Raw genomic sequence first — 22,232 nt, 5'->3', positions numbered from 1 at the left:
TGAGAGCTGGACTATAAGGAAGGCTGAGCGCCGAAGAATTGATGCTTTCGAACTGTGGTGCTGGAGAAGACTCTTACGAGTGCCCTGGACTGCAAGGAGGTCAAATCAGTCCATCCTAAAGGAAATCAACCCTGACTGCTCATTGGAAGGACAGATAATGAAGCTGAAGCTCCAATATTTTGGCCACCTAATGCGAAGAGAAAACTCCCTGGAAAAGACCCTGATGCTGGGAAGGATTGAAGGCAAAAGGAGAAGGGGACGGCAGAGGATGAGATGGCTGGATAGCATCACGGATGCAATGAATATGGACTTGAGCACGCTCCGGGAGAGAGCGCAGGACAGGAAGGCCTGGCGTGCTATGGTCCATGGGGTCACGAAGAGTCGGACACGACTGAACGACTGAACAACAACAACAAACCAGCTGCCGCGGATGACCAATGATTTGGGAACGGAGCCTTTGTCGGGTTATACACGTGACAATCAGGCTACCCTTGTGAACGGCGCGCAACGTGAGCGGCGCAAGCCCCGTCCTTCCAGGGCCGCATTCCACTTCCAGCTCTTGCCCTTCGCTTCAGTCACGCGGGCGTCTGTCTGGTCACACACCCCGAGCCGCCGCCCCCCAATCAGAAGGCGAGCCTCACGGCAGGGTTCCCCCCCTCACCCCCTCCCCGGCCCCTCCCCTTTTCCTGGGCTTCAGGTGCCACCCTCCACCCTCGCGGAGGTGACAGCGCTTGCGAGAGCGCGCGGGCGCGCGGCTGTGAGTAGCACCGGGGGGCGGGGGGAAGAGAGAGAACGAGCAACGGAACTGCCAACTGCCACAAAAAATGCCCGCAGGGAGGCGCGCAGAGCGAGTCCCCGAAGGGGGGGGCTAGAGGGGCGGTCTCATCTCTGAGGAGGCTACGGAGAGCCAGTGGCCGCCCGGGCTCGGCCATGAGGGAGGGCGCCCATCGTTGCCGTGGGAGAGCCCGCCCCCCTTTCGCGCGGCGAGCCGGGCTCCGGCTTCTGTGGGCCCTGACGCTTCCTTCCTGTTCTCCCCCGCCCCGCGCGTTTCCTCCCAAAGCAGGCTGGGAACTCTGGCCTTTTCCTCGGCGTATGTGCGCGTTGCTCGCGTAGGAGGGGGCGGTGCGAGACGGGGAAGGAAGAACGGATGGAGGCGCTTTGAGGTGTGGCCGGGGAGTTGGTGACATGGGCTGATCAGGTGCTTGCCCCCTTTGTGGTTTAGCTACCTGCATTGGAATCCGGCTTCTCTTCCTGCTGGTTCGTGGGCGAGATGGTGTGTAAAGCGGGGAGCTGGGCTAGGTGTGCTTTAATTTTCCTTGCATTGTATTTTTTTTCTTTTGGAGTATGCAAATTAAAAACAAAATTAATGCTTTAAAAAAAATTACACTGTTCGTATTCACCGCAGACATGTATTAAAATCCTGGCTTTCTCTGATTTAATGCCCAGATAATCCAGCCTCAATGCAGCCGAACAGGAGACGCAAAATAGAGTGGGACGCCTTGTCCGTTAGCTCGCCTACCAAATACTACAAGCTCACCAGAGAGGGGCCGCCACATCCTTCACCTAGCAGCAGCGGCTTTGGTGGCCAGACAGCTGCCTTCAGAAAGGCTGAAACCTTGTATTCCCCAGAATCTTCCTATAAAGAGTTCTCAAGAGCTTCATTCACCGCAGAGGATTTTTCCTCTGATGAATTTGAAATAGATGATGGAATCAGTAGCATGGTTAGGGAGAGTCCGGACTATTCCCTTTCCAGTAGAGACCTGCCTGTAAAACGTTCAGCCTGTGACATGTCTAAGAGAAATGTTGCTTCTTCGTCTCAAGAATCTTTGAAACAAAAGGTATGTAAGTGACAACAAAACCTGCAGTGTAAGAATTATGGCTAGCTGAAAGGGTTATAATGTACTTGCGCTTTTGTTTATACATGTTTTATTGTATGCTTGTTATTCTTAAACATAATGTACTGCCATGGAAGCCTTTACTGAAGGGTGGCTTAGAAACTGTCTAAAAACTACATTAAGAGAGCAATCCTATGACCCCTAGACAATGCCTGGAGGTCCATAGGATAGTTTAGATTCCTGAAGCTGAGGTCAGAGACAGCGCTCGGAACTCAGAGCCAAGAATCTGCTCTCCCCACCCCCCTCCCCCTTGCAGCCACCACAGAGAGAATTGTGCTGGCTGCCTCTCTGAGTTCACAAAAGTGATCTTGGGAGAGGAGAGAAGGGGGCAGTTCTGTGGGCAGGAAGGGAACTGGGGAGGCCAGCTTATGAAGACTCCTCTGACCACCTCCCCTCCCACTCTGCAAAGCCCTAGTTAGACAAGCAAAAAAGCCCATCTAGCAAAAATGCAGAGCAGGAGGAGCATGAAGGCGAAGATTGCCTTCACACTTCTCTTGCTCTGCATAGGATGCCCATCAGCATCCAGGTTCAGAGGCTGATGGGCATCCCGATAGGATTGTGCCCTAAGCTGTGTATATTTTGGTAACTCCCCTCTTTTTGAGGGTAGTTGAATTCTTCAAAAACTTAACTTGTCCAGTAACTAGGGTGCTGATCCTGAATATTAAAAACAAAAAACGAATTTCTCATTCCTATTTTGTGGGAGAAAATGTATTGTACCTAATCATTTTGGAAAATTGGTGGGTCAAAGGAACTGGTCATATTTGCCTGCAATGATAAACCAGAATTCTGGAGAATTCTAGTTTATTATTCATGATTTGCATGCTAGTGCATACAGCCCTTTTACTGTCACTTGGTTCCTTCTGCCAGTGGTGCGACTAAACTAACCAGAATCCAAAAGCTTATCATGTCATCAGAACCAAGACTCCAAACAAGCCAGGAATCATGAACTGCAATTCTGGCTTGTACAGGGTGCAACAAGCTAGGAGCCCTGCTTCGAACAACATGATAAGGTTTCTGATTCTTGTTAGTTTAGCTGCATCTGCTGGCAGGAGAGCCAAGTGGGAATGAAAGGACTTTGTACGCTAGGACACAGCTTGTGAGCTGGGATTCTTTGGAATTCTGGCTTATTGTTGTGTGTGAAAGGAGCCCTTGCCAGCCAACATACCATGTGAAAATACTGTTTCTATGATTTGCATGCTAGGTACGTTGTATGCAGTTTACACTTTTCTTTACTGTTTAGATTAAACAAGATGGTTGCAATGATGCAGGCCCAAGCCTCACACCAAGTACTGAAAGAAAAGGTGCCTCAAAGGAAGCAGAGGCTGAATGTGGCCGGAGGAGAGTGAAGGACCAGGATCAAGACCAGGGATCTCGAGTAATATACCGCAAAGCTCTGTTGAGTATATTTGGCGGAGCACTGCAAGCCAGAAGAAAGGCAACGTCTCGAAATGGAATTCATGTGGAAAGCTCTCATCATAGAAAAGAAGCATCTGGATCAGCTAACAGCCTGAAACATCTCTCAATAGCATCAGAACTTGGAGAACAGCAAGCTGGAAAAGATTCAAACTGCCTGAAACCTATAGCAAAAGAGCAAATTAATATTTCTATCAGACAGGATAGAAAAGAGTATTGTGGGTCAGATGGCAGCTCAAGACACGTGTCTGTAGTTTCAAGATCAGTAGGAGAAAATGAACTTCGACAGGAGCCCTTTCAGAAAACTGCCGTAAAAGAAGAAAATAATACCTCTAGGCACAGTGGAAAAGAGGCTTCCAGACCAGGGGCCAGCTCAGGACGCATCCCTATAATACCAAGATTTGAAGATGAACCTGAACTTCAACAAGAGCCCAACTTTAAGAAAGCTACTACAAAAGAAGAAAACAATACTTCTAGGTACAGTGAAAAAGAGGCTTCCAGACCAGGGGCCAGGTCAAGACACAGTCCTGTAACATCAAATTTTGAAGATGAACCAGATATTCAACAGAAGTCCAACTTTAAGAAAACTACTGCAAAAGAAGAAAACAATATCTCTAGGCACAGTGAAAAATTGGTTTCCAGACCAGGAGCCAGCTCAAGACGCAATCCTGTAACATCAAATTTTGAAGATGAACCAGATATTCAACAGAAGTCCAACTTCAAGAAAGCTCCTGCAAAAGAAGAAAACAATATCTCTAGGCACAGTGAAAAATTGGTTTCCAGACCAGGAGCCAGCTCAAGACGCAGTCCTGTAATATCAAATATTGAAGGCGAACCGGATATTCAACAGAAGTCCAACTTCAAGAAAGCTCCTGCAAAAGAAGAAAACAATATCTCTAGGCACAGTGAAAAAGAGGCTTCCAGATCAAGGACAAGCTCAAGACACATCCCTGAATTATCAAGATTTGAAGAGAAACCAGAACTGAAACAGGAATCAAATGGCCCAATAATTACAGTGGAAGATGACATTGGTACTTCTGTTGGATGGAGTAAAAAAAGACCTTGCAGAGAGCCTTGCAGATCAGACAAAAATTTTAAAAGTGTGTGTAATCTTTCACAAGTTGAAGGAGAACAAAAACATAAGCAAGAGCCTACCAAACAGCAAAGTAAAACCAGTGAAGAACATGCTTGTGCCAGTCTACGTAAAAAGGAATCTTGGAGATCAGAAAATCACTTGGGATGTGGGTCTGAAGTTTCAAGTTATGATGGTGAAACATTCAAGCAGGGTTGCAGCAGTCAGAAAACTACTGCAAAAGACACTAGTGCTTGCATAAAAGGGAAAACCATGTTGAAAGAAAAATGCACATCTCCCAGCTCACTAGACACACAGAGTGATGATAAAAAGAAGTTTGTGAATTTCCAGAGGACAGTTATTGTTGAACCTTCTCCAAAACTTGTGTTTGTGGATGAATATGATTCAGAAGAGGATCAGAAGGTGAGGCATTGCGCTGTGGAGGAGTATTTCTAAAATGAAACCACCACTAAATGTTCCTGGGTTGTCATTGGTCTCATCCAAACGAACACCCAGCACCTAAACTGAAAGTAAATAAGATTCAGGCTGGAAAACCCATAGTATGGATTTCCTTAAAACTGACTTAAGGATTTTCCTTAATCCTTAAATTGGTGGGAACTGAATGTAGCTTAGTTAGGGCACAATTCTATGCATGTTTAGACAGAAAAAAGTCCCATGCTGGCTGGGTCATGCTAGGGGTTGTAAGACGTTTTTCTGTCTAAACAAGCATAAGATTGTGCCATTAGTCACAAGAGAGTCATTTTAATGGTGATATTGAGAATGCTTAGGAATGGCCACACACACTTTCAGTAGTTTCACAGTTGAGGGAGGTAATGGCTGTAGGATGAACATTTTCCTTAGACTGGTGTTGTGTGTAATCCAAGATAAAGAGATACAATTTAGTAATATAGCAGTTACCATGCAGAGATGCACAAAATCCATTTCCTATTCCTTTTTAAGATGCCATATCAGCTTTTCTTAAGGATTGCATAATGAATTTTGTGAGTCAAGTATAGGATTAATAGAGAGGTCTTCACTTATCCACAAATAAATTTTAGTTAAGAGTTTCGTAATGGACCTAGCAAATTATCCAGAATGAGGTGGTGGCTGCCTGCAGTAAATAACAAACTTCAAGGCTGTTGTTTAAATGTTCATCTTCTAGCCATTTGCTGAATAGCCTGTTACATTTTAAGAGCCCAATTTATTGTTGCTTTTCATGTACAAAAATTCTATATTTTCCTACTACATCTGAATTTTTTGGCTTCACCTCTTTATTCTCTACTGGGGTGGTACTCAGATCTTCCTTTATTCTTTACACGAACCAGGTTTGACATGGCAAGCCTAGCAGAGGTTAGTTGGAGACCCATCTCTTTTTTCTTTAAAAATATATATATAACTGAATAAAATAAAATAAAGCACATACTTTATTTTATTTACAATATTTATATACTGCTCCACATCAAAGATTTTGGAGCAGTGAACAGCAAGAGAAAATAAAATCCCATAATTAAGGGAGCAGTCCTATGGCTGCTAGTCAGCAGCTAGACAGCCATAGGATATGCTGTTTTCTGGGAACCAACCTCAGAGCCTGCGTTCCGAGGTTGGTTCCTGGAAAACCGACCTCCCCCCACTTCTGCGCTGCCTTCGAGGCAGTATGGAGAGGCCCCGTCCACTGCACTCGGAAGAGGAGCGTGGAGCAGCTAAAAGGGGGCGTGGTTGGGGGCGTTCCGGGGCAGGGAGAGCGGAACTGCGTGTACGACACATCCTATGCGTTGTACAGCAGCCTCTTCTCCCACTCGGCCTCCCTGCAGCTAGACAGCCGAAGTTGGCTGTCTAGCAGAAAAAGCAGGGCAGGAGAGGCGTGGAGGGAACAATCCCTCTGTGCTTCTCCTGCCTTGCTTTGGATAGGCGGTTGCCTCAGAGTTCGGATTGTGCCCTGTAACAATTAAAACATTTTAAAAGAACAGATTCTGAGCATAATCTGTGGCTGGTCACTCAGGGAAAACCTCTCGGAATAACATCTTCAGGAGGTGCTGAAAGCAACACAATGTTATGTTGTTAATTGAGTTAAATCGCAAAAAAAGAAGAGGGAGGTTATTCTTTATGTACTAATGGAACTGAGTTGTATTTCTATGCAGTGGACAAATAAAATAGATTTTAGACATTCTTAAGGTTTTAGACATTCTTAAGCCAATGTCCTACTTAGCCAAATTTAGCTTTCATATATTCATGCAAAATAAGAACTTTTAAGTACAGTGTCTTTCCAGACATAGACCTAGTTCAGACTTCACAACAACCCATGGTTTGAATGAACCATGGGTGGTTGTGAATAAGTGTGAGTGGGAGTGAGTGTGCTGGCTGCCAATCACTTACCTGCACCCTGTGGTTTCCAAGTCTGGCTTGTTCCTTCAACAACCCACAATTCCAAGTTCACATTCCATGCTAAACAACCCAGGGATAGAGAATCCTTCAGTTGTTTAGTGCAGTGGGAGCAGGCAAGCGGTTGGGAGTCAGCTTGCTCACTCTTGAAGAATCCACGGTTTGTTTAAATGTGAGTTGCTGTGTCATCTGAACTGGCCCATAGAAGAACGTGCATTTTGTACTGTCTGTCTCTCCTTCCCCTGTGCCCTGGCCATCTCCCCTTGCGTATGTCATGCGAACAGATATTAATACAGCTAACTAAAAAACTGCGCAGTTAGAAACTAATCAGATTCTGGATAATCAAGTTAATTGATTCTCACAATGATCTTTTTTTGTTTACTTTTTGATCTTCAGTTTATGGAGCAAGAAAAAGAGCCCTCAGTTGGAAGTGATTGGTCTGACATGGAGGATGCAGAACCACTAGCTACTTTCTCACAGGAGGATTCCATTCCAAACCACAGTACTTCAGAAACGGTGGAGACTTCAGTGTTGGCAACGGAGTTTGTGATGTATCCTCCTCATTTGTACAGTCGTGGGATGAGTGATTATGCAAAGTATTGGAGAAGCAGCCCCAAGCCAACAGGTTGTCTTCCATTTTTAAGCCCCTCTGAAGACACTTCATATGCCAGTCATCTTTGTGATATTTCTTTAGATTCCTCGACTAGTACCCCATCAAATACATCGAGGGATAAAGAACCTTCAGTGGAAAGTGCACATGGTACACCACAATCACTCAGTTCTTCTTTGGTCTGCAAGGAGAAAAGCAGACGAAGGAGTATGGAAGTAGCATCATGTGTTCCTATCTTCTCCACATCACGCAAGTCGGACCCTCTCATTAATAATCATTTAAACCAGGATTTGCCTGGTGACCTGCCCAAATATTTAGAAGAAGGTTTTATTGATACCCACTGCCATCTGGACATGTTATATTCAAAGATAGCTTTCAGGGGCACCTTTTCTAAGTTTCGAAAGACTTACGATAGCACCTTTCCTGAAGAATTTCAAGGCTGTATAGCTGATTTTTGTGACCCTCGTACCTTGAACAATTTCTTATGGGAAGATTTATTAAGGGAAGACATGGTTTGGGGGGCATTTGGCTGTCATCCACACTTTGCCCGTTACTACACAGACCTTCATGAAAGAAATCTCTTACAGGCCATGAGGCACCCCAAGGCTATTGCCTTTGGAGAAATGGGGCTGGATTACTCTTATAAGTGTAGTACAGAAGTCCCAAAGCAGCATAAGGTAAAGGGCTCTGCTTCTAGTTTGTGGGGTTCGTGTATCTTGCTTTGTGAGTATACTTGAAACATGTCTTTCAGTGTGTAATAGATGATGTAGATTTGTAAAGTTGTGAAACAGTAAGCCCTCAGTTGGGATGATTAACTGTCTTTTGGAGAAAATACATTGCCAGACCACTGCTCAAAGTATTCTGTGACCCACAGGACAAGTAGGTGGGTTGCTAAATAATGTTTGGAACACTGGTTAAAACAAAAAGGGCATGTGCAATGTTGCCCTAGAACATTGGGGGTGTTACGTAACTGAAATTGTTCAAGGTAAGACCTTGTCCAACACTTCTAATGTCTAATCACTCATAACAAGCTGTGATTTGATACATTAGCAAAGGAGGCAATGCTTGTCAATTGTAAAGCAAATAGGATATATGTAGCATGTGATTTCTGTATCCAAAAGGCAGTGTGCTGATATTGCAGTGTGAACTGGGTGTAAATGGCTTATTATCAGTGGTAGTGTTTGATCAGTAGTTCACTTAAATGGCCAGAACAAGAGGAACAGCATCTGTTGTCTTGGGCATTCTCTGTGTATCATCAGTAGGTGAAAATGAGCAGCTATTAATATTCTAGCAACTTCTCAAAAACCTGTTTTTATAGACACGGGTCTATAGACTTAATTAAATCTGTTTATCCAGTGTTAAAGTAATCTGAGAAGTTTCCGTGTAGTATGTGGTGTTTTCTAAATATATAGGCACCATATACAATACAAACTGGGAAGCTCAGACAGTCTGTTTTGATGCAGTTGCCCTTTGAAATAAATAGAATCTGTGCTACAGGAGAGGCTTTCTTTAGTTTTGTGTTTTTTGAAACTGTGTTAATAAAAGTAAGAGTATAAATAGTACTGGCTGGACTTGATGCTAGAATATTTCCCCCATATCTTGCCTTTTGTTCTCAGGACAGTTCTAATGGCATTTGAAGATGTGCTGCTTTCTCACTTGCTTCAGGTATTTGAAAGGCAACTGAATCTAGCTGTTTCCTTAAGGAAGCCATTGGTAATTCACTGCAGAGATGCTGATGCTGATCTGTTCGAAATCATGAAAAAATGTGTACCGAAGGACTACAAAATACACAGGTAATTGTATTAAATAGTTCTAAGTTCTACCATTCCATTAAAAACTGTTGAAGGCCAAAGGTCCTAAAGTTCTGCATGATCGTGACTATTATGGAGTGTAGAAATCTAGGTCAAATTCTAGAAGCTTAAGAGGGACCTCCCTTTCCCCAAATCTTTGCTTCATTCTTTGTTTTTTGTGTTTTAAAATCAAATTTCTTGGTTGGAAAGAAGTCTGACAGTCTTTACTAAAAACGTTGTGAAGTCTCAATGAGGATTTCAGTAGACTTGTACAGAATATCTTGCTTAGCCCGACTATCCCCCCATGAATCTCGGGACATAGAATCATAGGGTTGGAAGGGGCCTACAAGACCATCAAGTCCAACCCCCTGCTCAATGCAGGAAGCCTGATTCCCAGGCGTCTCCCATCCAGGTACTAATCACAGCTGACCCTGCTTAGCTTCCGAGATCAGACAAGATGAGAGGGTTCCAAGTGGATAGACATGTTATCTTGCCGTCATGAGCCTTTTTTATTCTCGTCACCTGGATCCCTCTATTTCTAATCTCAAACAGTTGAACACCAAATTCTAAGTAAAACCCCAGATTCTTCCACTAAATTAATTGCGTAACTATATAACATTTAATATTTGCTCACTTTGTCTAATTTATTAATTATTACACTTAATGACCTGGTTCGCACATAACACTAACTCATGATTTATTTAACTCATAAATTGTTGATTCTGGGTTGTCGTGATATGTGAACCCAGCTGCACTAACAAACCATGGTTTGTCAACTACAAACTATGGTTTGTTAACTACAAACAACCCAGAAAGATAACCCATGGTTTGTTGTTGGGTTGTGAACACTGACCAGGTTGACACGATTGGGGAAGGAAAATAAGCCACCATAGCTTATTTTCCCACCATGGTCGTGCTGGTTGCACACCACATAATAACCATAATAACCCTTGCCAGGCGCAGTTTGTCATGACACCCAAACCCGGGGGGGGGGGGGTTACAAACCACCCTGCAACCCTACACCAAGCCATGGGTTCTGAGGTGATTTGTAAATCCACCTTCGCTGTGTCCAGACGACATGACAACTGCGCCCGGTGAGGGTAATCATGGTAGTTACAGACCACATGACCAGCATGCATGAGGCGGGAAAGTAAGCTATGGTGGCGAACCTGGTCTCTGGGTTGTTTAAACCATGGGTTGTCATTACATGTGAACCCAGAACACCAAATTCTAAGTAAGGTTATTTCACTATGCTACAGAGACAGTGGGCAAGAGTGGTTTAAAAAAAACAGCCACTGCATGCCAGTACTACGGTGCTGCAAAGTCATTTGGAATACAGGGAGGGAGTGGGCAAAAGAGGAGGGAAACAAACAACCCAGAGATTGAGAAAATAAACCATGGTTTTCTCGATCACCTGCCAGACAAACCCTGGGTAGGGTAACAAACCATGGGTTAAATAAATAATGGCTTAGTGTTATGTATGAACCAGGTCGATAACTTTCCTCCAAGGAGCTGAAGGCAGTGTACATAGTTCTCCTCCCACCACCCATTTTTATCCTAACAGCATCTCAATGAGTTAGGTTAGGCTGGCCCAAAGTCAGCCAGTGAGCTTGATGGCTAAGTGGGGATTTGAGCTTGGGTCTCCCCAATCCAAGTTTGGCACTTTAACTCTAATGTGGGTAAACTGCAAGTTACATGCAGCCCTTAGGCAACTGGCCTGCAACCTATAGATGCCCAGTCACTGAATTAATACTGTTGCCACCGAAATCAAGCCAACCATAGGTGCTCTATCAGCAATTTTCTCTATGGCCAGTTCTCTTAGCATGGCTGCTAGGTACTGCTCTAGTGGAGGGGAGCCAGGATTCCATCTACTTGGCATTTCCTAGAGAGGATTGGGATTTTCATGGACATCAATCACAGTGGGCAGAGAGGCTTATGTGTATATATGTGTAAGAGTATGAGAGAGAGTGGGGAGAAGATTGCGTGTCTGTGTGGAGAAGCGGGGGCACATGTAGGCCCCAGAGGATTCTCCAGCCACCAATGTGACCCTCCCCGCCAAAAAAGATTGCCTGCCCATGCAGCCACTACACCACACTAGCTCTCCATTTGAGTTGCAGAGTTTTGTGGTCTTATTTGGTGTTTTACTGCAGACACCACAAAAATGTGCTGAATTTTGGGCCGCCTGCTTGATGATTGGGATTAAATTTCAGCAACAACAGTATACAAAATGTTATGACTTAAAAATTCAGAACAGATTAAGATAGCTTACTACTTGTTGGTACTCGAACTACTGAGTGCTTATTATAGGAGCAACACATCTATGTAGAACTGGGCCCTAGTGTTAGTTCGCATGACACAGCAATGTATTCTCAGATTCAGTACTATTGTAGGTTTATCTGAAGCTTTCTTTTTTTTCTGTATTCTGAGAACAGTTTGCTAGCTCAAGCATATTGTAAAAACAATAGAGTACTACGACAAATGAAAGCAAGTACATTTCTTTGCCGCATATAATTTAATTTGTGGAATTCATTATAATGCCTATAGAATAGATGGATTAGACAAATTCATGGAAGGTAGGTGTCTCAGTGGATTTAACCATGACAGTGAGAAAAACATTTTGTTCAAAGGCACTTTAGCTTTGATTACCAAATGTTGAGGACAGACTGGTGGTGTCTATTGCTCTGTTTATGAATTTCCTAGGATGCAATCCTGTGCATGTTTAAACAGAAAGAAGGCCTACAACTCCCAGCATGCCCCAGCCAGCCACGTTGAAGGCCTTTTTTATGTGTAGATGTGCATAGGATTGCACCGTAAGAGGCATGTTGTGGACTACTGGCACAGAGTGCTGAAGCTAGATAGAACCTTGGTATGACCCAACACAGCAACACTTGTACTTTATTTAGTCATAGTACTCATGGATATAAAAAGTATTTTACATTTAAATATCCAACTTGGTTGTGACAGAATGTATTTCTAAAGCTGTCTGCAGTGCCTGACAAAAACATTTGCAAATTACAATTATTTTCAATAGCAGTTCTGGGTAGGGTACTTTCTACAAGATCTGCCAGCTACTGTAGTTTGTGTTACAAATCCTTACCATTATTAGAAGATTTGTCTTGCTGATTCCAATGATACCACTCCTTCAAAGTGGCTTCTTCTTTCAATACATATCTATCTGCTGCTCTTAAAGGGAAAACTTGTTAATTTTCCTCTTTGGCAGTAAGTAGCAGCACTCAGCTCAGAGGCACGTGGTGCTTCAAATCCTTAGTTAACATCTCTGTGATACCCATACTCACTGCGTTCCATTCCATCAAAAATTACTTGTCCAAAATACTTGACAAAAGTTGGGATTCCACAAATATTGGCTTGGATTACTAGCCAGTTTGTTTGCCGTTGCCACTAACTCCCTCCCCCACCCTGGCCTCTGGCATATGCAAAGGGCTTTGTGGAGATGACAATCATTTGTCTTGTGTGCTGGGATATGGAGAAACTAAGAAATAGTGGGAGAGGCTACTTTTTACCCTCACCCACTCAAACCTCTAGCTTGGGAGAGATTTCTCTCCTTTGCGCTGATGTTTGGAGAAGGTAGAAAACTGGAGTTTCTCCAGCTGTTTCTTATCTCCTCCAACCTGCAACGCAAGTGACAAGTTATGCCAGGCTTCCTATCAGAAGACCAGGGCGCTTACCCTTGGTGAGCAGAATTGTGGACACCTGGGCAATGTCCTTTTCTATTAAAAACATTCCCATTTAATTTATCTGACCAGCATTTTGAAATCATAGATGAAAATTAAGGCATAACCTGAGTGGAAGATCTCAATTTCTTTGGAGCTAGATTCCATAATTGCCTGTCTCAGAATATACTGTGCATTTCTATCTCAGCTAATTTTAACCATGGTGGCTTTTAAGCCAGGGGGAAAAAGTTAACAGTATGGCAGTGTCCAGGCTAAATGCAGATGTTCTGCTTGCTCTCTGGTCTTTAGCGTGACATACCGTATTGCTTTCCTGCTGCTGGTTGATCTTCTTATGGTGCAGAATAACCATTGCTTTCTCTCTCCTCTTAGGCATTGCTTTACTGGTAGATACAGCGTCATAGAACCATTATTGGACTACTTTCCAAATCTTACTGTTGGATTCACAGCATTACTGACATATCCATCAGCTAATGAGGCTAGAGAATCGGTTCGAAAAATCCCTTTAAAAAGAATAGTTGTAGAAACAGATGCACCTTATTTTCTTCCTAGGCAGGTAAGGTGTTTCTAGAGTTTTAAAAATTCAGTTATCTCTCAATTCTGTCTGCTTAATACTGCATGAATAGAATGTCCATCCTTGTTTTGGGGTTTGGTAGGAAAAGAAATGTTAATATGTGTGAAATCTGACATATTGCTACCTCTCTACAAGGAACAGGCCATCCATGTGGTAGCTTGTAAACTGGAAAACGAAATACCTATGCCTGAGATACACAATTTAGTTATGAAGGACTAGAAGATTATCCTAGTATGCTTCCAAGCTCCGTAAAAACACTGAATGCAGTTTTTAAGACACTTTTAAGTAGCCATCATTTAATTCTGTGTGAAAAATTGGGAAGTGGAAATATAGTACGAGTAGTAGGTGTATGATAAAAGAAACAGAAATATCTTTTCTTAGAATGCACTTCTATGAACATTCATTGCTATGGCATGTTCTCAGCACTTAGGGTGCAATTGTGTAAAAAAAAATTAAAATGCTTGGAGAAGTCTCTAAACTAATACCAACACATCTAGACTAATAGCAGCATCATAAATGTAATTGCAGTCTTATGGGCCTTATTGTGATGCATAGGTCTCTGTTGATTGGGGCTGTAGAGGTTTTCCCAAAATTACATCAATACCACACCTCATTTAAAAAACATTTTTCCCAACTAAACAGAGCTGTAGCTCAGCCCCAGCTGTTGAATCATGTTCTTCCATCACACTAGTAAAGTTGACAGGCAGTGTATGTTACATTATGAGCATTGGGAGGGTGCTTTCTCAGGGCCTTGCAGTGCTGCCAAGTTGAAGAACATTTCAGTTGTAATAAGGAGGGGTTATGTCGTTGAAGTAGTGGTGAATTGGGTGGAGAGCAAAGGGGCTGTTTTTCTGGGCCTAGGAAGATCACTGTGGTGGGCATATATAGATTGGGGGACGGCAGGAGGTCAGAATATTCCTGAGCCCTTTTGGTTGTCAGAGAAGTACAGAAAGATGAGGATAACTGAATGCTTCAGCAGAAGTGAAACTGTTTGAAATGAACTATGCCTGAACAGTCTACTGACGCATCCCCCCCCCTTCTCACTGAGAAATATGTGGTGGAGGTTGTTGTGGGGACAGACTAACTATCTCCCTTTGCAAATTCCCCATTCTACCTCCCCAAGGAAAATCCTTATCTTGAATATGTTCAAGGGTGTTGCACTTGCATGTCAACGTGTATAACATTTTTTTTCATAATCTCTTTGTTATCAAGTGGTCCTTGATCTTATGACTGTCAAGAGCTTCAAATAAATCAAAGGGGGTGAATACATTTATTTACTTTGTTTATTTATTATGTTTATATCCCGCCTTTTTTCCACCTTAAGGAACCCAAGGTGGCGTACATAATCCTCCTCCTCCTCCATTTTATCCTCACAGCAACAACCCTGGGAGGTGGGTTGGGCTGAGAGTCTGTGACTGGCCCAAAGTCACCCAGTGAGCTTCTGTGGCCAAGTGGGTACTAGAACGTGGATCGCCCAATTCCCAGTCCAACACTCCAGCCGCTACACCACACTGGCTCTCAGATTTGTCAGCAGCTATCTCTTTTCTTACCTGGTTCGCACCTAATAACACAGAGTATGGGTGAAATTGTGGGTTGTTGATTCATGGGTTGTCACATGTGAATACTGCACTATGGTTTAATTATGGGTTGTTAACCATGAACAAGATGCACACGCCAGAGACATTTGGGGAGGGACGCTATGTATAGGTGTTTCTATGCAAATGCTAGAAGTCTCTGAGCCAGAGTTGGAGTGCCTGGTATAGCCTAGATATAGTGGGTATTACGGAAAGCTGATGGAATGGAGAGAACTAGCAAGATATGGTCATCTCTGAATATAAACTCTGTAGGAAGGACAGGGAAGGGTGTACAGGAGGAGGTATTGCTTTGTACTTCAAAGAGGGCATAGTGTTGAGCAGACTAGAAAACCTAAAAGGGACAGACTCTTCCACAGAAGTGCTGTGGGTGATAATACCAGGCTCCAAAATTAATTTAGTATGAGGAACATGGTATTGTCCCACAGAAGAGAACACTCAGGGTGATCTTGAGATGGACAATGAAATCAGGGAGGCCTCCAAAGAGGAAGTGTTGTAAAAATGGGTGACTTCAATTACTCCCACACTGACTTGGATAAATGCATATTCCAGTCATGACAAAGAGGTTAAATTTCTCAATGCCCTAAACCACTGGTCTCCAAACTTTTTTGATCGCACACCTCATCAGTGAAATTTTTTTGAGCACGCACCCCCAATATATGTATATTTATTTATAAATTATATACATGTACTACTGTACTAATATATTATGTACATTATAAAACATACACACAAAAAGTTAAAAGATGAGATAAATATGAAATTTAAAAAACTATTTTAAATGATTATTTATTAACGGCACAAAACCCCTTTTTGCTCTCACTTTAAAAAATATTAATCATATTTTTAGTGAGAGCAATGTGATTGAATATGCTTCATTATTTTTGAAAATCTTGGTTTAACGCTTTCTGATACAGCGATTCAAAGGTCTGGTTCTAAGTTCAGTTCTTTTTAAGCCACCTGTCCATTTTGTGAGGATTAGTTTAGTTAAAACTAGATAATCTGTAAATCCACAAGGGCACCACTGCCAACTTGCCAGGAGGGGAACGGTCTCATTGCAAGGAGGGGAAAGGCATGCTTGGCCGGGCGCCTGCCTGCTCAGGAGCTAGGAGTCCTGGTTGCCAGCCCTGCACAGAGTCCCTACTCCTTGGCCAACTGGTGGCCTGGGCTGGGCTGTTAACCTGTCCCGCTCTCCTTTGGCAGGATGGAAGCTGAGAGGAAAGTGCCCGCTTCCTTCTTGGCTTCAAAAGGAGAGTGGGAAGGGTTAATCTTCTTCCTGCTCTTCTTCAGCAGGAAGGCACCACACCCCGAGCAGTTGCTCTCAGTAGGACAGGAGCTGAGAGAGAGCTTCCCTCTTGGCTCCCGTCCCATCCTGCTGCCGCCATAGCTGCCCACCTCGTAGGAGCAGCGGGAGGCTGCTCAATGATCAGGCCACTCGTGCACCCCCGTGGATTGTGTGGCGCACCCCTTGGGGTGCGCGTACCCCACTTTGGAGACCACGGCCCTAAATGACTGTGCCCTAGAACAGTTGGTCATGAAGCTGACCAAAGGGTAATTAATCCTTGATTTAACCCTAAGTGGTGTGGCCCAGACCCAGTACAAGATGTGACTGTTGTAGAAGCAATTGGAAACAGTGACCTTAGTGCTATCAGATTTAATATATATTTAAGTGGGAAATTGCCAAGGAAGTCCAACACAGTCTCATTTGACTTCAAAAGAGGAAACTTCTCTAAAATGAAGGAACTGGTAAAAAGGAAGTTGGAAGGGGGAGTCAAGACAGTAAAATCCCTTCCTAAAAAAGGATATTGTAGAGTGGGGTGGGGGGAGTGCAGAAAAGTGCAACTAAAATGATCAAGAGGCTGGAGCAACTCCCCCATGAGGAAAGATTACAGCAGCTGGGATTATTTATTATTATTTAAAAGGCAAGTAAGGAGGGTCACAAAATAGAGGTGCACAAAATTTATGCATGGTTTGGAGAAAGTGGATAGGGAGACATTTTTTTCCCTCTCTCATAATACTATAACCCGGGGTCATCCCATGAAGCTGATTGCTGGGAGATTCAGGACAGATAAAAGGAAGAACTACTCATTCTTCACACATTGAGTAGTTAAACTATGGAACTGAGGTGGTCTCTGATGTGCGTGTGCAGTCCCCTAATTTATTGGTGTTGGGGGACTTCAATGTATATTCAGAGGCCATCCTCATGGGAGCACCTCAGGACTTCATGGAGACCATGGCTTCCTGGGAGCTGTACTCTAGTCTAACTGGGCCCACCCTTGTAGCCGGTCATGCACTAGACCTTGTATTTGTTTCTGGAGAAGCGGGAAGTGATCTGGAAGTTGGGGGTATATCCACCACCCCCTTGTCATGGTCAGATCACTATCTGGTGACATTTGACTTCTCGGTTCCACAACCCCTCCGCAGGGGTGGAGGACCCATTAAAATGGTCCGCCCCAGTCGTCTTATAGATCCAAATGGATTCCTGAACGCACTTGGGGATTCTCTGGAGCACGCAAATTGCCACTCACTCGAGACCCTGGTGGGTGGCTGGAATGCCGCAGTCACTGGGGCATTAGATCGGGTGGCTTCAAAATGCCCTCTCCCCCAGAACAGGGTTCAAACTGTACCATGATTCAATCCACGGTTACGAGCCCTGAAACAGGAGGTGAGATGGCTAGAGCGCCGGTGGCGATGGTCTCGCTCCGAAGACGATCGGACATGGGCTAGAGCTGTATCTTCACCCTATCACGTGGCGATGAAGGCAGCAAAAAAGGAATATTACGCTGCCTCTATCGCGTCCGCAGAATACTGTCCCAGGAGGCTGTTCCAAGTGGTCTGGAAACTGGTTGGTCCAGTTGCTCTGGAACCGCTGGAGCATTCTAAGGCCTCCTGTGAGGTCTTGGCAAGGCACTTTGCAGATAAAATTGATTGGATCAGGAGTGTTATTCCGTGCGCCATGGATACAGTTAGTGAGCGAGAGGTGGCCTGTGGCAAGCCGGTTTTGTGGGATTGGTTCCAGCTTCTTCCTTCTGATAAAGTGGACAAGGTTTCATCTGTAAAGCTGACCACCTGCTTACTTGATCCTTGCCCTCCTTGGCTCATTATGAGCTGCAGAGAGAGATTGGGTGAGGGGATCAGGGTGAATGCCTCCCTTGAGGAGGGAGTGATGCCATCAGCCCTCAAGGAGGCAATGATAAGACTGCTCTTTAAAAAGCCCTCCTTGGATCCCCAAGTTCTGAACAACTTTTGCCCAGTCGATGCAGTTGAAGGCACGCTTGGAAGAAGCGGATTATCTAGATCCATTTCAGTCGGGCTTCAGGCCTGGGCATGGGACAGAAACAGCCTTGGTCGCTTTGGTGGATGATATGAGGAGGGCTCTGGATAGGGGTGAATGCTCCTTCCTTGTTCTCCTCGACCTGTCAGCGGCTTTTGATACCGTTGACCACGGTATCCTCCTGGAGCCCCTGGAAAGGATGGGCACTGGAGACATCGTATTACGGTGGTTCCAGTCCTTCCTCTGCGGCAGGTACCAGAGGGTAGCACTGGGAGAGGAGGTGTTGGACCCATGGCCGCTCACATGTGGGGTGCCACAGGGTTCCATCCTCTCCCCGATGCTATTTAACATCTTTGTGAAGCCGCTGGGAGCTATCATCAGGAGGTTTGGGGTGCGGTGTCATCAATATGCGGATGACACGCAGCTCTACCTCTCGTTCAAATCTTCACCAAGGTTGGCCATGGAATCCCTGTCTAAATGTCTGGAGATGGTGAGAGCCTGGATGGGGAGGAATAAGCTGAACCCTGACAAGACCGAGGTACTTTTGGTGGGAGACAAGAGTAGGTTGGGGGATGTAGACCTGGTGTTGAATGGGGTATGGCCACCCTTGAAAGACCAGCTACCCTTTTAGACTCCCAGCTGTCCATGGAGGCTCAGGTGTTAGCTGTGAGCTGGACAGCATCGTACCAACTCCATCTGATACAGCGGCTGCACCCCTACTTTCCCGACCATCTGCTCCATTGGTAGTACATGCCCTGGTCTCCTCTTGTCTAGACTACTGTAATGCGCTCTACATGGGGTTACACTTGAAGACGATTCGGAAGTTGTAGCTGGTACAGAATGCGGTGGCTCGTCTGATTAAAGGCAGCCGCCGGCGTGATCATATCACTGCAGTTCTGAAGGAGTTGCACTGGTTGCCAGTTGTTTTCCAGGCCAAATTCAAGGTGTTGGTTCTGACCTTTAAAACTCTATGGGGTTCCAGCCCAGCCTATGTCAAGGAGCGCCTCCAGCAACACCAGACAGGCTGCTCAACAAGATCAGCCTCGGATGGCCTTCTCTCTGTCCCATCAGCCAGGACAGCTAGGCTGGTGAGGACGAGGGAGAGGGCCTTCTCTGTGGTGGCCCCCACTCTGTGGAACCCTCTCCCTAGGGAACTCCACCATGCCCCTCTTTAATGAGCTTCCGCCATGCACTGAAAACTTGGTTATTCAGGCAGGCATTTGGAGTGGGTTAGGGTATTTTTAAATAATGTTTTAATGTATAATTTTACTGTTTTAAATTGTGCCATTGTACATCGCCCAGAGTGGCTGGGTGACTGGTCAGATGGACGATTAAGAAATTTAATAAATAAATAAAATTAAAATTCACTTCCACACGATGTAGCAACCAATTCAGATGGCTTTGAAAGGGGATTGGACAAATTCATGGAGGAGAAGGCTATCCATGGCTACTAGTCCTGATGGCTATATGCTACCTCCAGTATCAGAGGCAGTATGCCTATGTACACCAGTTCCTGGGAGGGTGGTGGTGCACTTACGTCTTGTTCTGGGTTTCCCATGGACTGCTGGTTGGCCACTGTGTGAACAGAACGCTGGACTAGATGGACCCTTAGTCTGATCCGTCATGACTCTTACTTTCCTAACAACCCCAGAGTTCACAACCCAACAACAAACCATGGCTTCTCTTCCTGGGTTGTTCATGGTTAACAGCCCATAGTTAAACTGTAGTGCAGGGTTTGCATATAACAACAACCCACAATTCAGCAACAATGCATACTCTGGCTTATCGTTACGTGCGAGCTAGGCCAATATTTCCAAAGTCATCAAGGTGAGATACTGTGTTACATGGATTGCTGATCTGAGCAATGTGGCAGTTGTGTTTGCAGTGCTATGAAGACTTGTAGCCTTGCAATTGCACACAATGTATCCAGCACAAGATGTGATCACTCTTAACCTCTTAAATCGGAATTCTAGTTAGTTCTAACCTGCAGAATAGAAATAACCCGCTGTATTACTAATGTTCCTGCTTCTTTTTTTCCAGGTGCCCAAAAGTGTATGTCAGTATTCACACCCAGGAGTAGCTGTGCACACAGTGAAAGAGATTGCACGCCTCAAGGAGTTGCCATTGTCAGTCATATTAGCTATTCTGAGACAAAACACCAATAAATTGTATGACTTGTAGGAAGTTACAGGGGAATGTGAAAGAGCTGATGAGGAAAGGCTTCTAGATTTTTATGTTATGTTTTATGTTTTTGTATTTTATGGTTTTAAATTTTGTTTGGCAACCACCCAGAGAACGTTGGTTATTGGGTGGTGTAGAAATGTGATAAATAAAAAAATGATTCTGTTCCTTTTAAGTGATTATTTTTAATGTAAATATAGATTTGGGTCTTGTACAGTAATGTTGACCAGCTTGAGAATGTTGACTTTGGGGAAGAAGGAAAATACTAACAAGTGCTTAATTGAAGCACAGTCATTTAAAACTTCACACCTTTTCCTAATTTCCTCCCCCCAGTTATTTGTTACCTGCCATTTAAGGTGCCTTAATGCTGATTTTATTCCTATGATTAGCTTTCCTTTTCAGTTACTAATCCTTAAGGGCAATGAAGAGAACAAACTGTCAGCATTTTAATTGTTTAACATTTTAATTTGCATTTTATTAACATATTCTAAGAAGATTATAACAGCATTTTTGGAAGGTCTACTTCATAAGAAAGGAGAAATCCAGGTGTCGTTGATTTAGTATGAAGAGGCTTACCCTAAAAAACTAAAGTGCTCTTAAATGATTGAGGCTATATCTGAGCATTTCTCGTGGGACCAGGTAACTTCTATAGTGTTACTTCTTTGTTGTTTACGACCATTAAAACACCCCTACCATTTGATGTAGTGTGTATGTAGAAATATCCTCAAAGGAATAATGAAGTGCATTTCCTGTATATGATAGTTAAAATTCTTTTAATATCTCTTAGTACAATATCTATCAAAGGAAGGCTGTAAAGTATATGGCAAGAATTAGTTTTTAAAGAGAAATAAAACTTGTGTAATAACTCACAGATACTGTTTAAGGGGCTGGTTGTGAAAGACAATGTGAGATGTTCATTAGATATACTATGTAGGCCTGAAGAAACCCAAGTGCATGCAACGTAATGGAACAAAGGTAAGAGAGTGAAATAGGGTTCTCGAGATTATTTCATGGAAAACCATGGTTAGCTTTTAATTTTATTTGAAATTAGGCCAGCTTTAATCTCTTCAATGAGTTCCTTTTTAATAAGGAAAATGATTCCGTGTTTATATAATGTTATGTATTATTTCGACTTCAAAGAGCTTATTTGTAAATAATTGTATTTTTATATAAATGCTCATGTTGGTTATATAATTGACTCTGTCAATGAGGCAAGAAATTAAACTCTTGTAGTCAATAACATTGAAGGCAAGCATTATTTCTCTATTCCACCTCTGCCTTCAAGAAGGCATGTTATATGCATGCAAAGGTTCTTTCTGTAGATACTTCTATTCGTGTTCTCCAGTGTTTGTGAAAATAGTATCTGAAATAATTTTCCCTTCTCATGTGTGAGATGTATGTTTATATGCAGGAATGACAATAAAACCATGCTCCCCATCTCCAAGTCAGACAGCTGTTGCTTTTGTATTCTTAAGACACTGTCAGAGCAAAAGCTTAGGTGCTTGACACTATGAAACTCTTACTGTCCTGAAATAAAAGTGAAGAGTTTGTTGCCTTTATTTTTTTTAAGAATGATAAAGCTAGGAACAGAAGTCTGCTTCTCTTTCTTTTCACAGTTATTGCCTGTGATCCTGTCTATTGCTGATAACAAGGAAGCTGCATCGGCTTTTGTAGTAATTGTCTTCCTCCATGGCTTTTCCTTTTACAGAGAAAGTAGAGGAGTGTGGGTGTTTTCTTCTCACTCCTCCGTTATATACTTGCCT

The 22,232-nt window shown here is 43.6% G+C and overlaps 1 protein-coding gene across 7 annotated transcripts; it reads left to right on the top strand.

Annotated features, from left to right (window-relative positions):
• The first annotated feature begins 603 nt into the window (after positions 1 to 603).
• Positions 604 to 22,026, top strand: TATDN2 (TatD DNase domain containing 2). 7 transcript variants are annotated; one of them, XM_084840253.1, is made up of 7 exons: positions 604 to 757; positions 1,447 to 1,838; positions 3,136 to 4,803; positions 7,156 to 8,046; positions 9,035 to 9,162; positions 13,221 to 13,404; positions 20,329 to 22,026. In XM_084840253.1, the coding sequence occupies exons 2-7, from the start codon at positions 1,461 to 1,463 to the stop codon at positions 20,467 to 20,469; spliced, it is 3,390 nt and encodes a 1,129-aa protein (XP_084696379.1). In that variant the 5' UTR covers positions 604 to 757; positions 1,447 to 1,460; the 3' UTR covers positions 20,470 to 22,026. The 7 variants fall into 7 exon arrangements, 5 of the variants coding, with proteins under 5 accessions (XP_084696379.1, XP_084696377.1, XP_084696378.1 ...); XR_014788550.1 differs by lacking the exon at positions 604 to 757 and adding an exon at positions 1,122 to 1,163 and having other exon boundaries at positions 8,986 to 9,162; positions 20,329 to 21,916; XR_014788549.1 differs by lacking the exon at positions 604 to 757 and adding an exon at positions 1,122 to 1,299 and having other exon boundaries at positions 8,986 to 9,162; positions 20,329 to 21,916.
• The last annotated feature ends 206 nt before the right edge of the window (positions 22,027 to 22,232 follow it).

The sequence above is a fragment of the Heloderma suspectum genome, chromosome 2 (genome assembly GCF_057233095.1).
Source record: "Heloderma suspectum isolate Gila_16-S chromosome 2, 16-S_ref, whole genome shotgun sequence".
In the NCBI taxonomy this organism is placed as follows: Eukaryota; Metazoa; Chordata; class Lepidosauria; order Squamata; family Helodermatidae; genus Heloderma; species Heloderma suspectum.
Note: the sequence above shows the minus strand (reverse complement) of the source record. Positions and strands in the feature narration are given on the sequence as shown.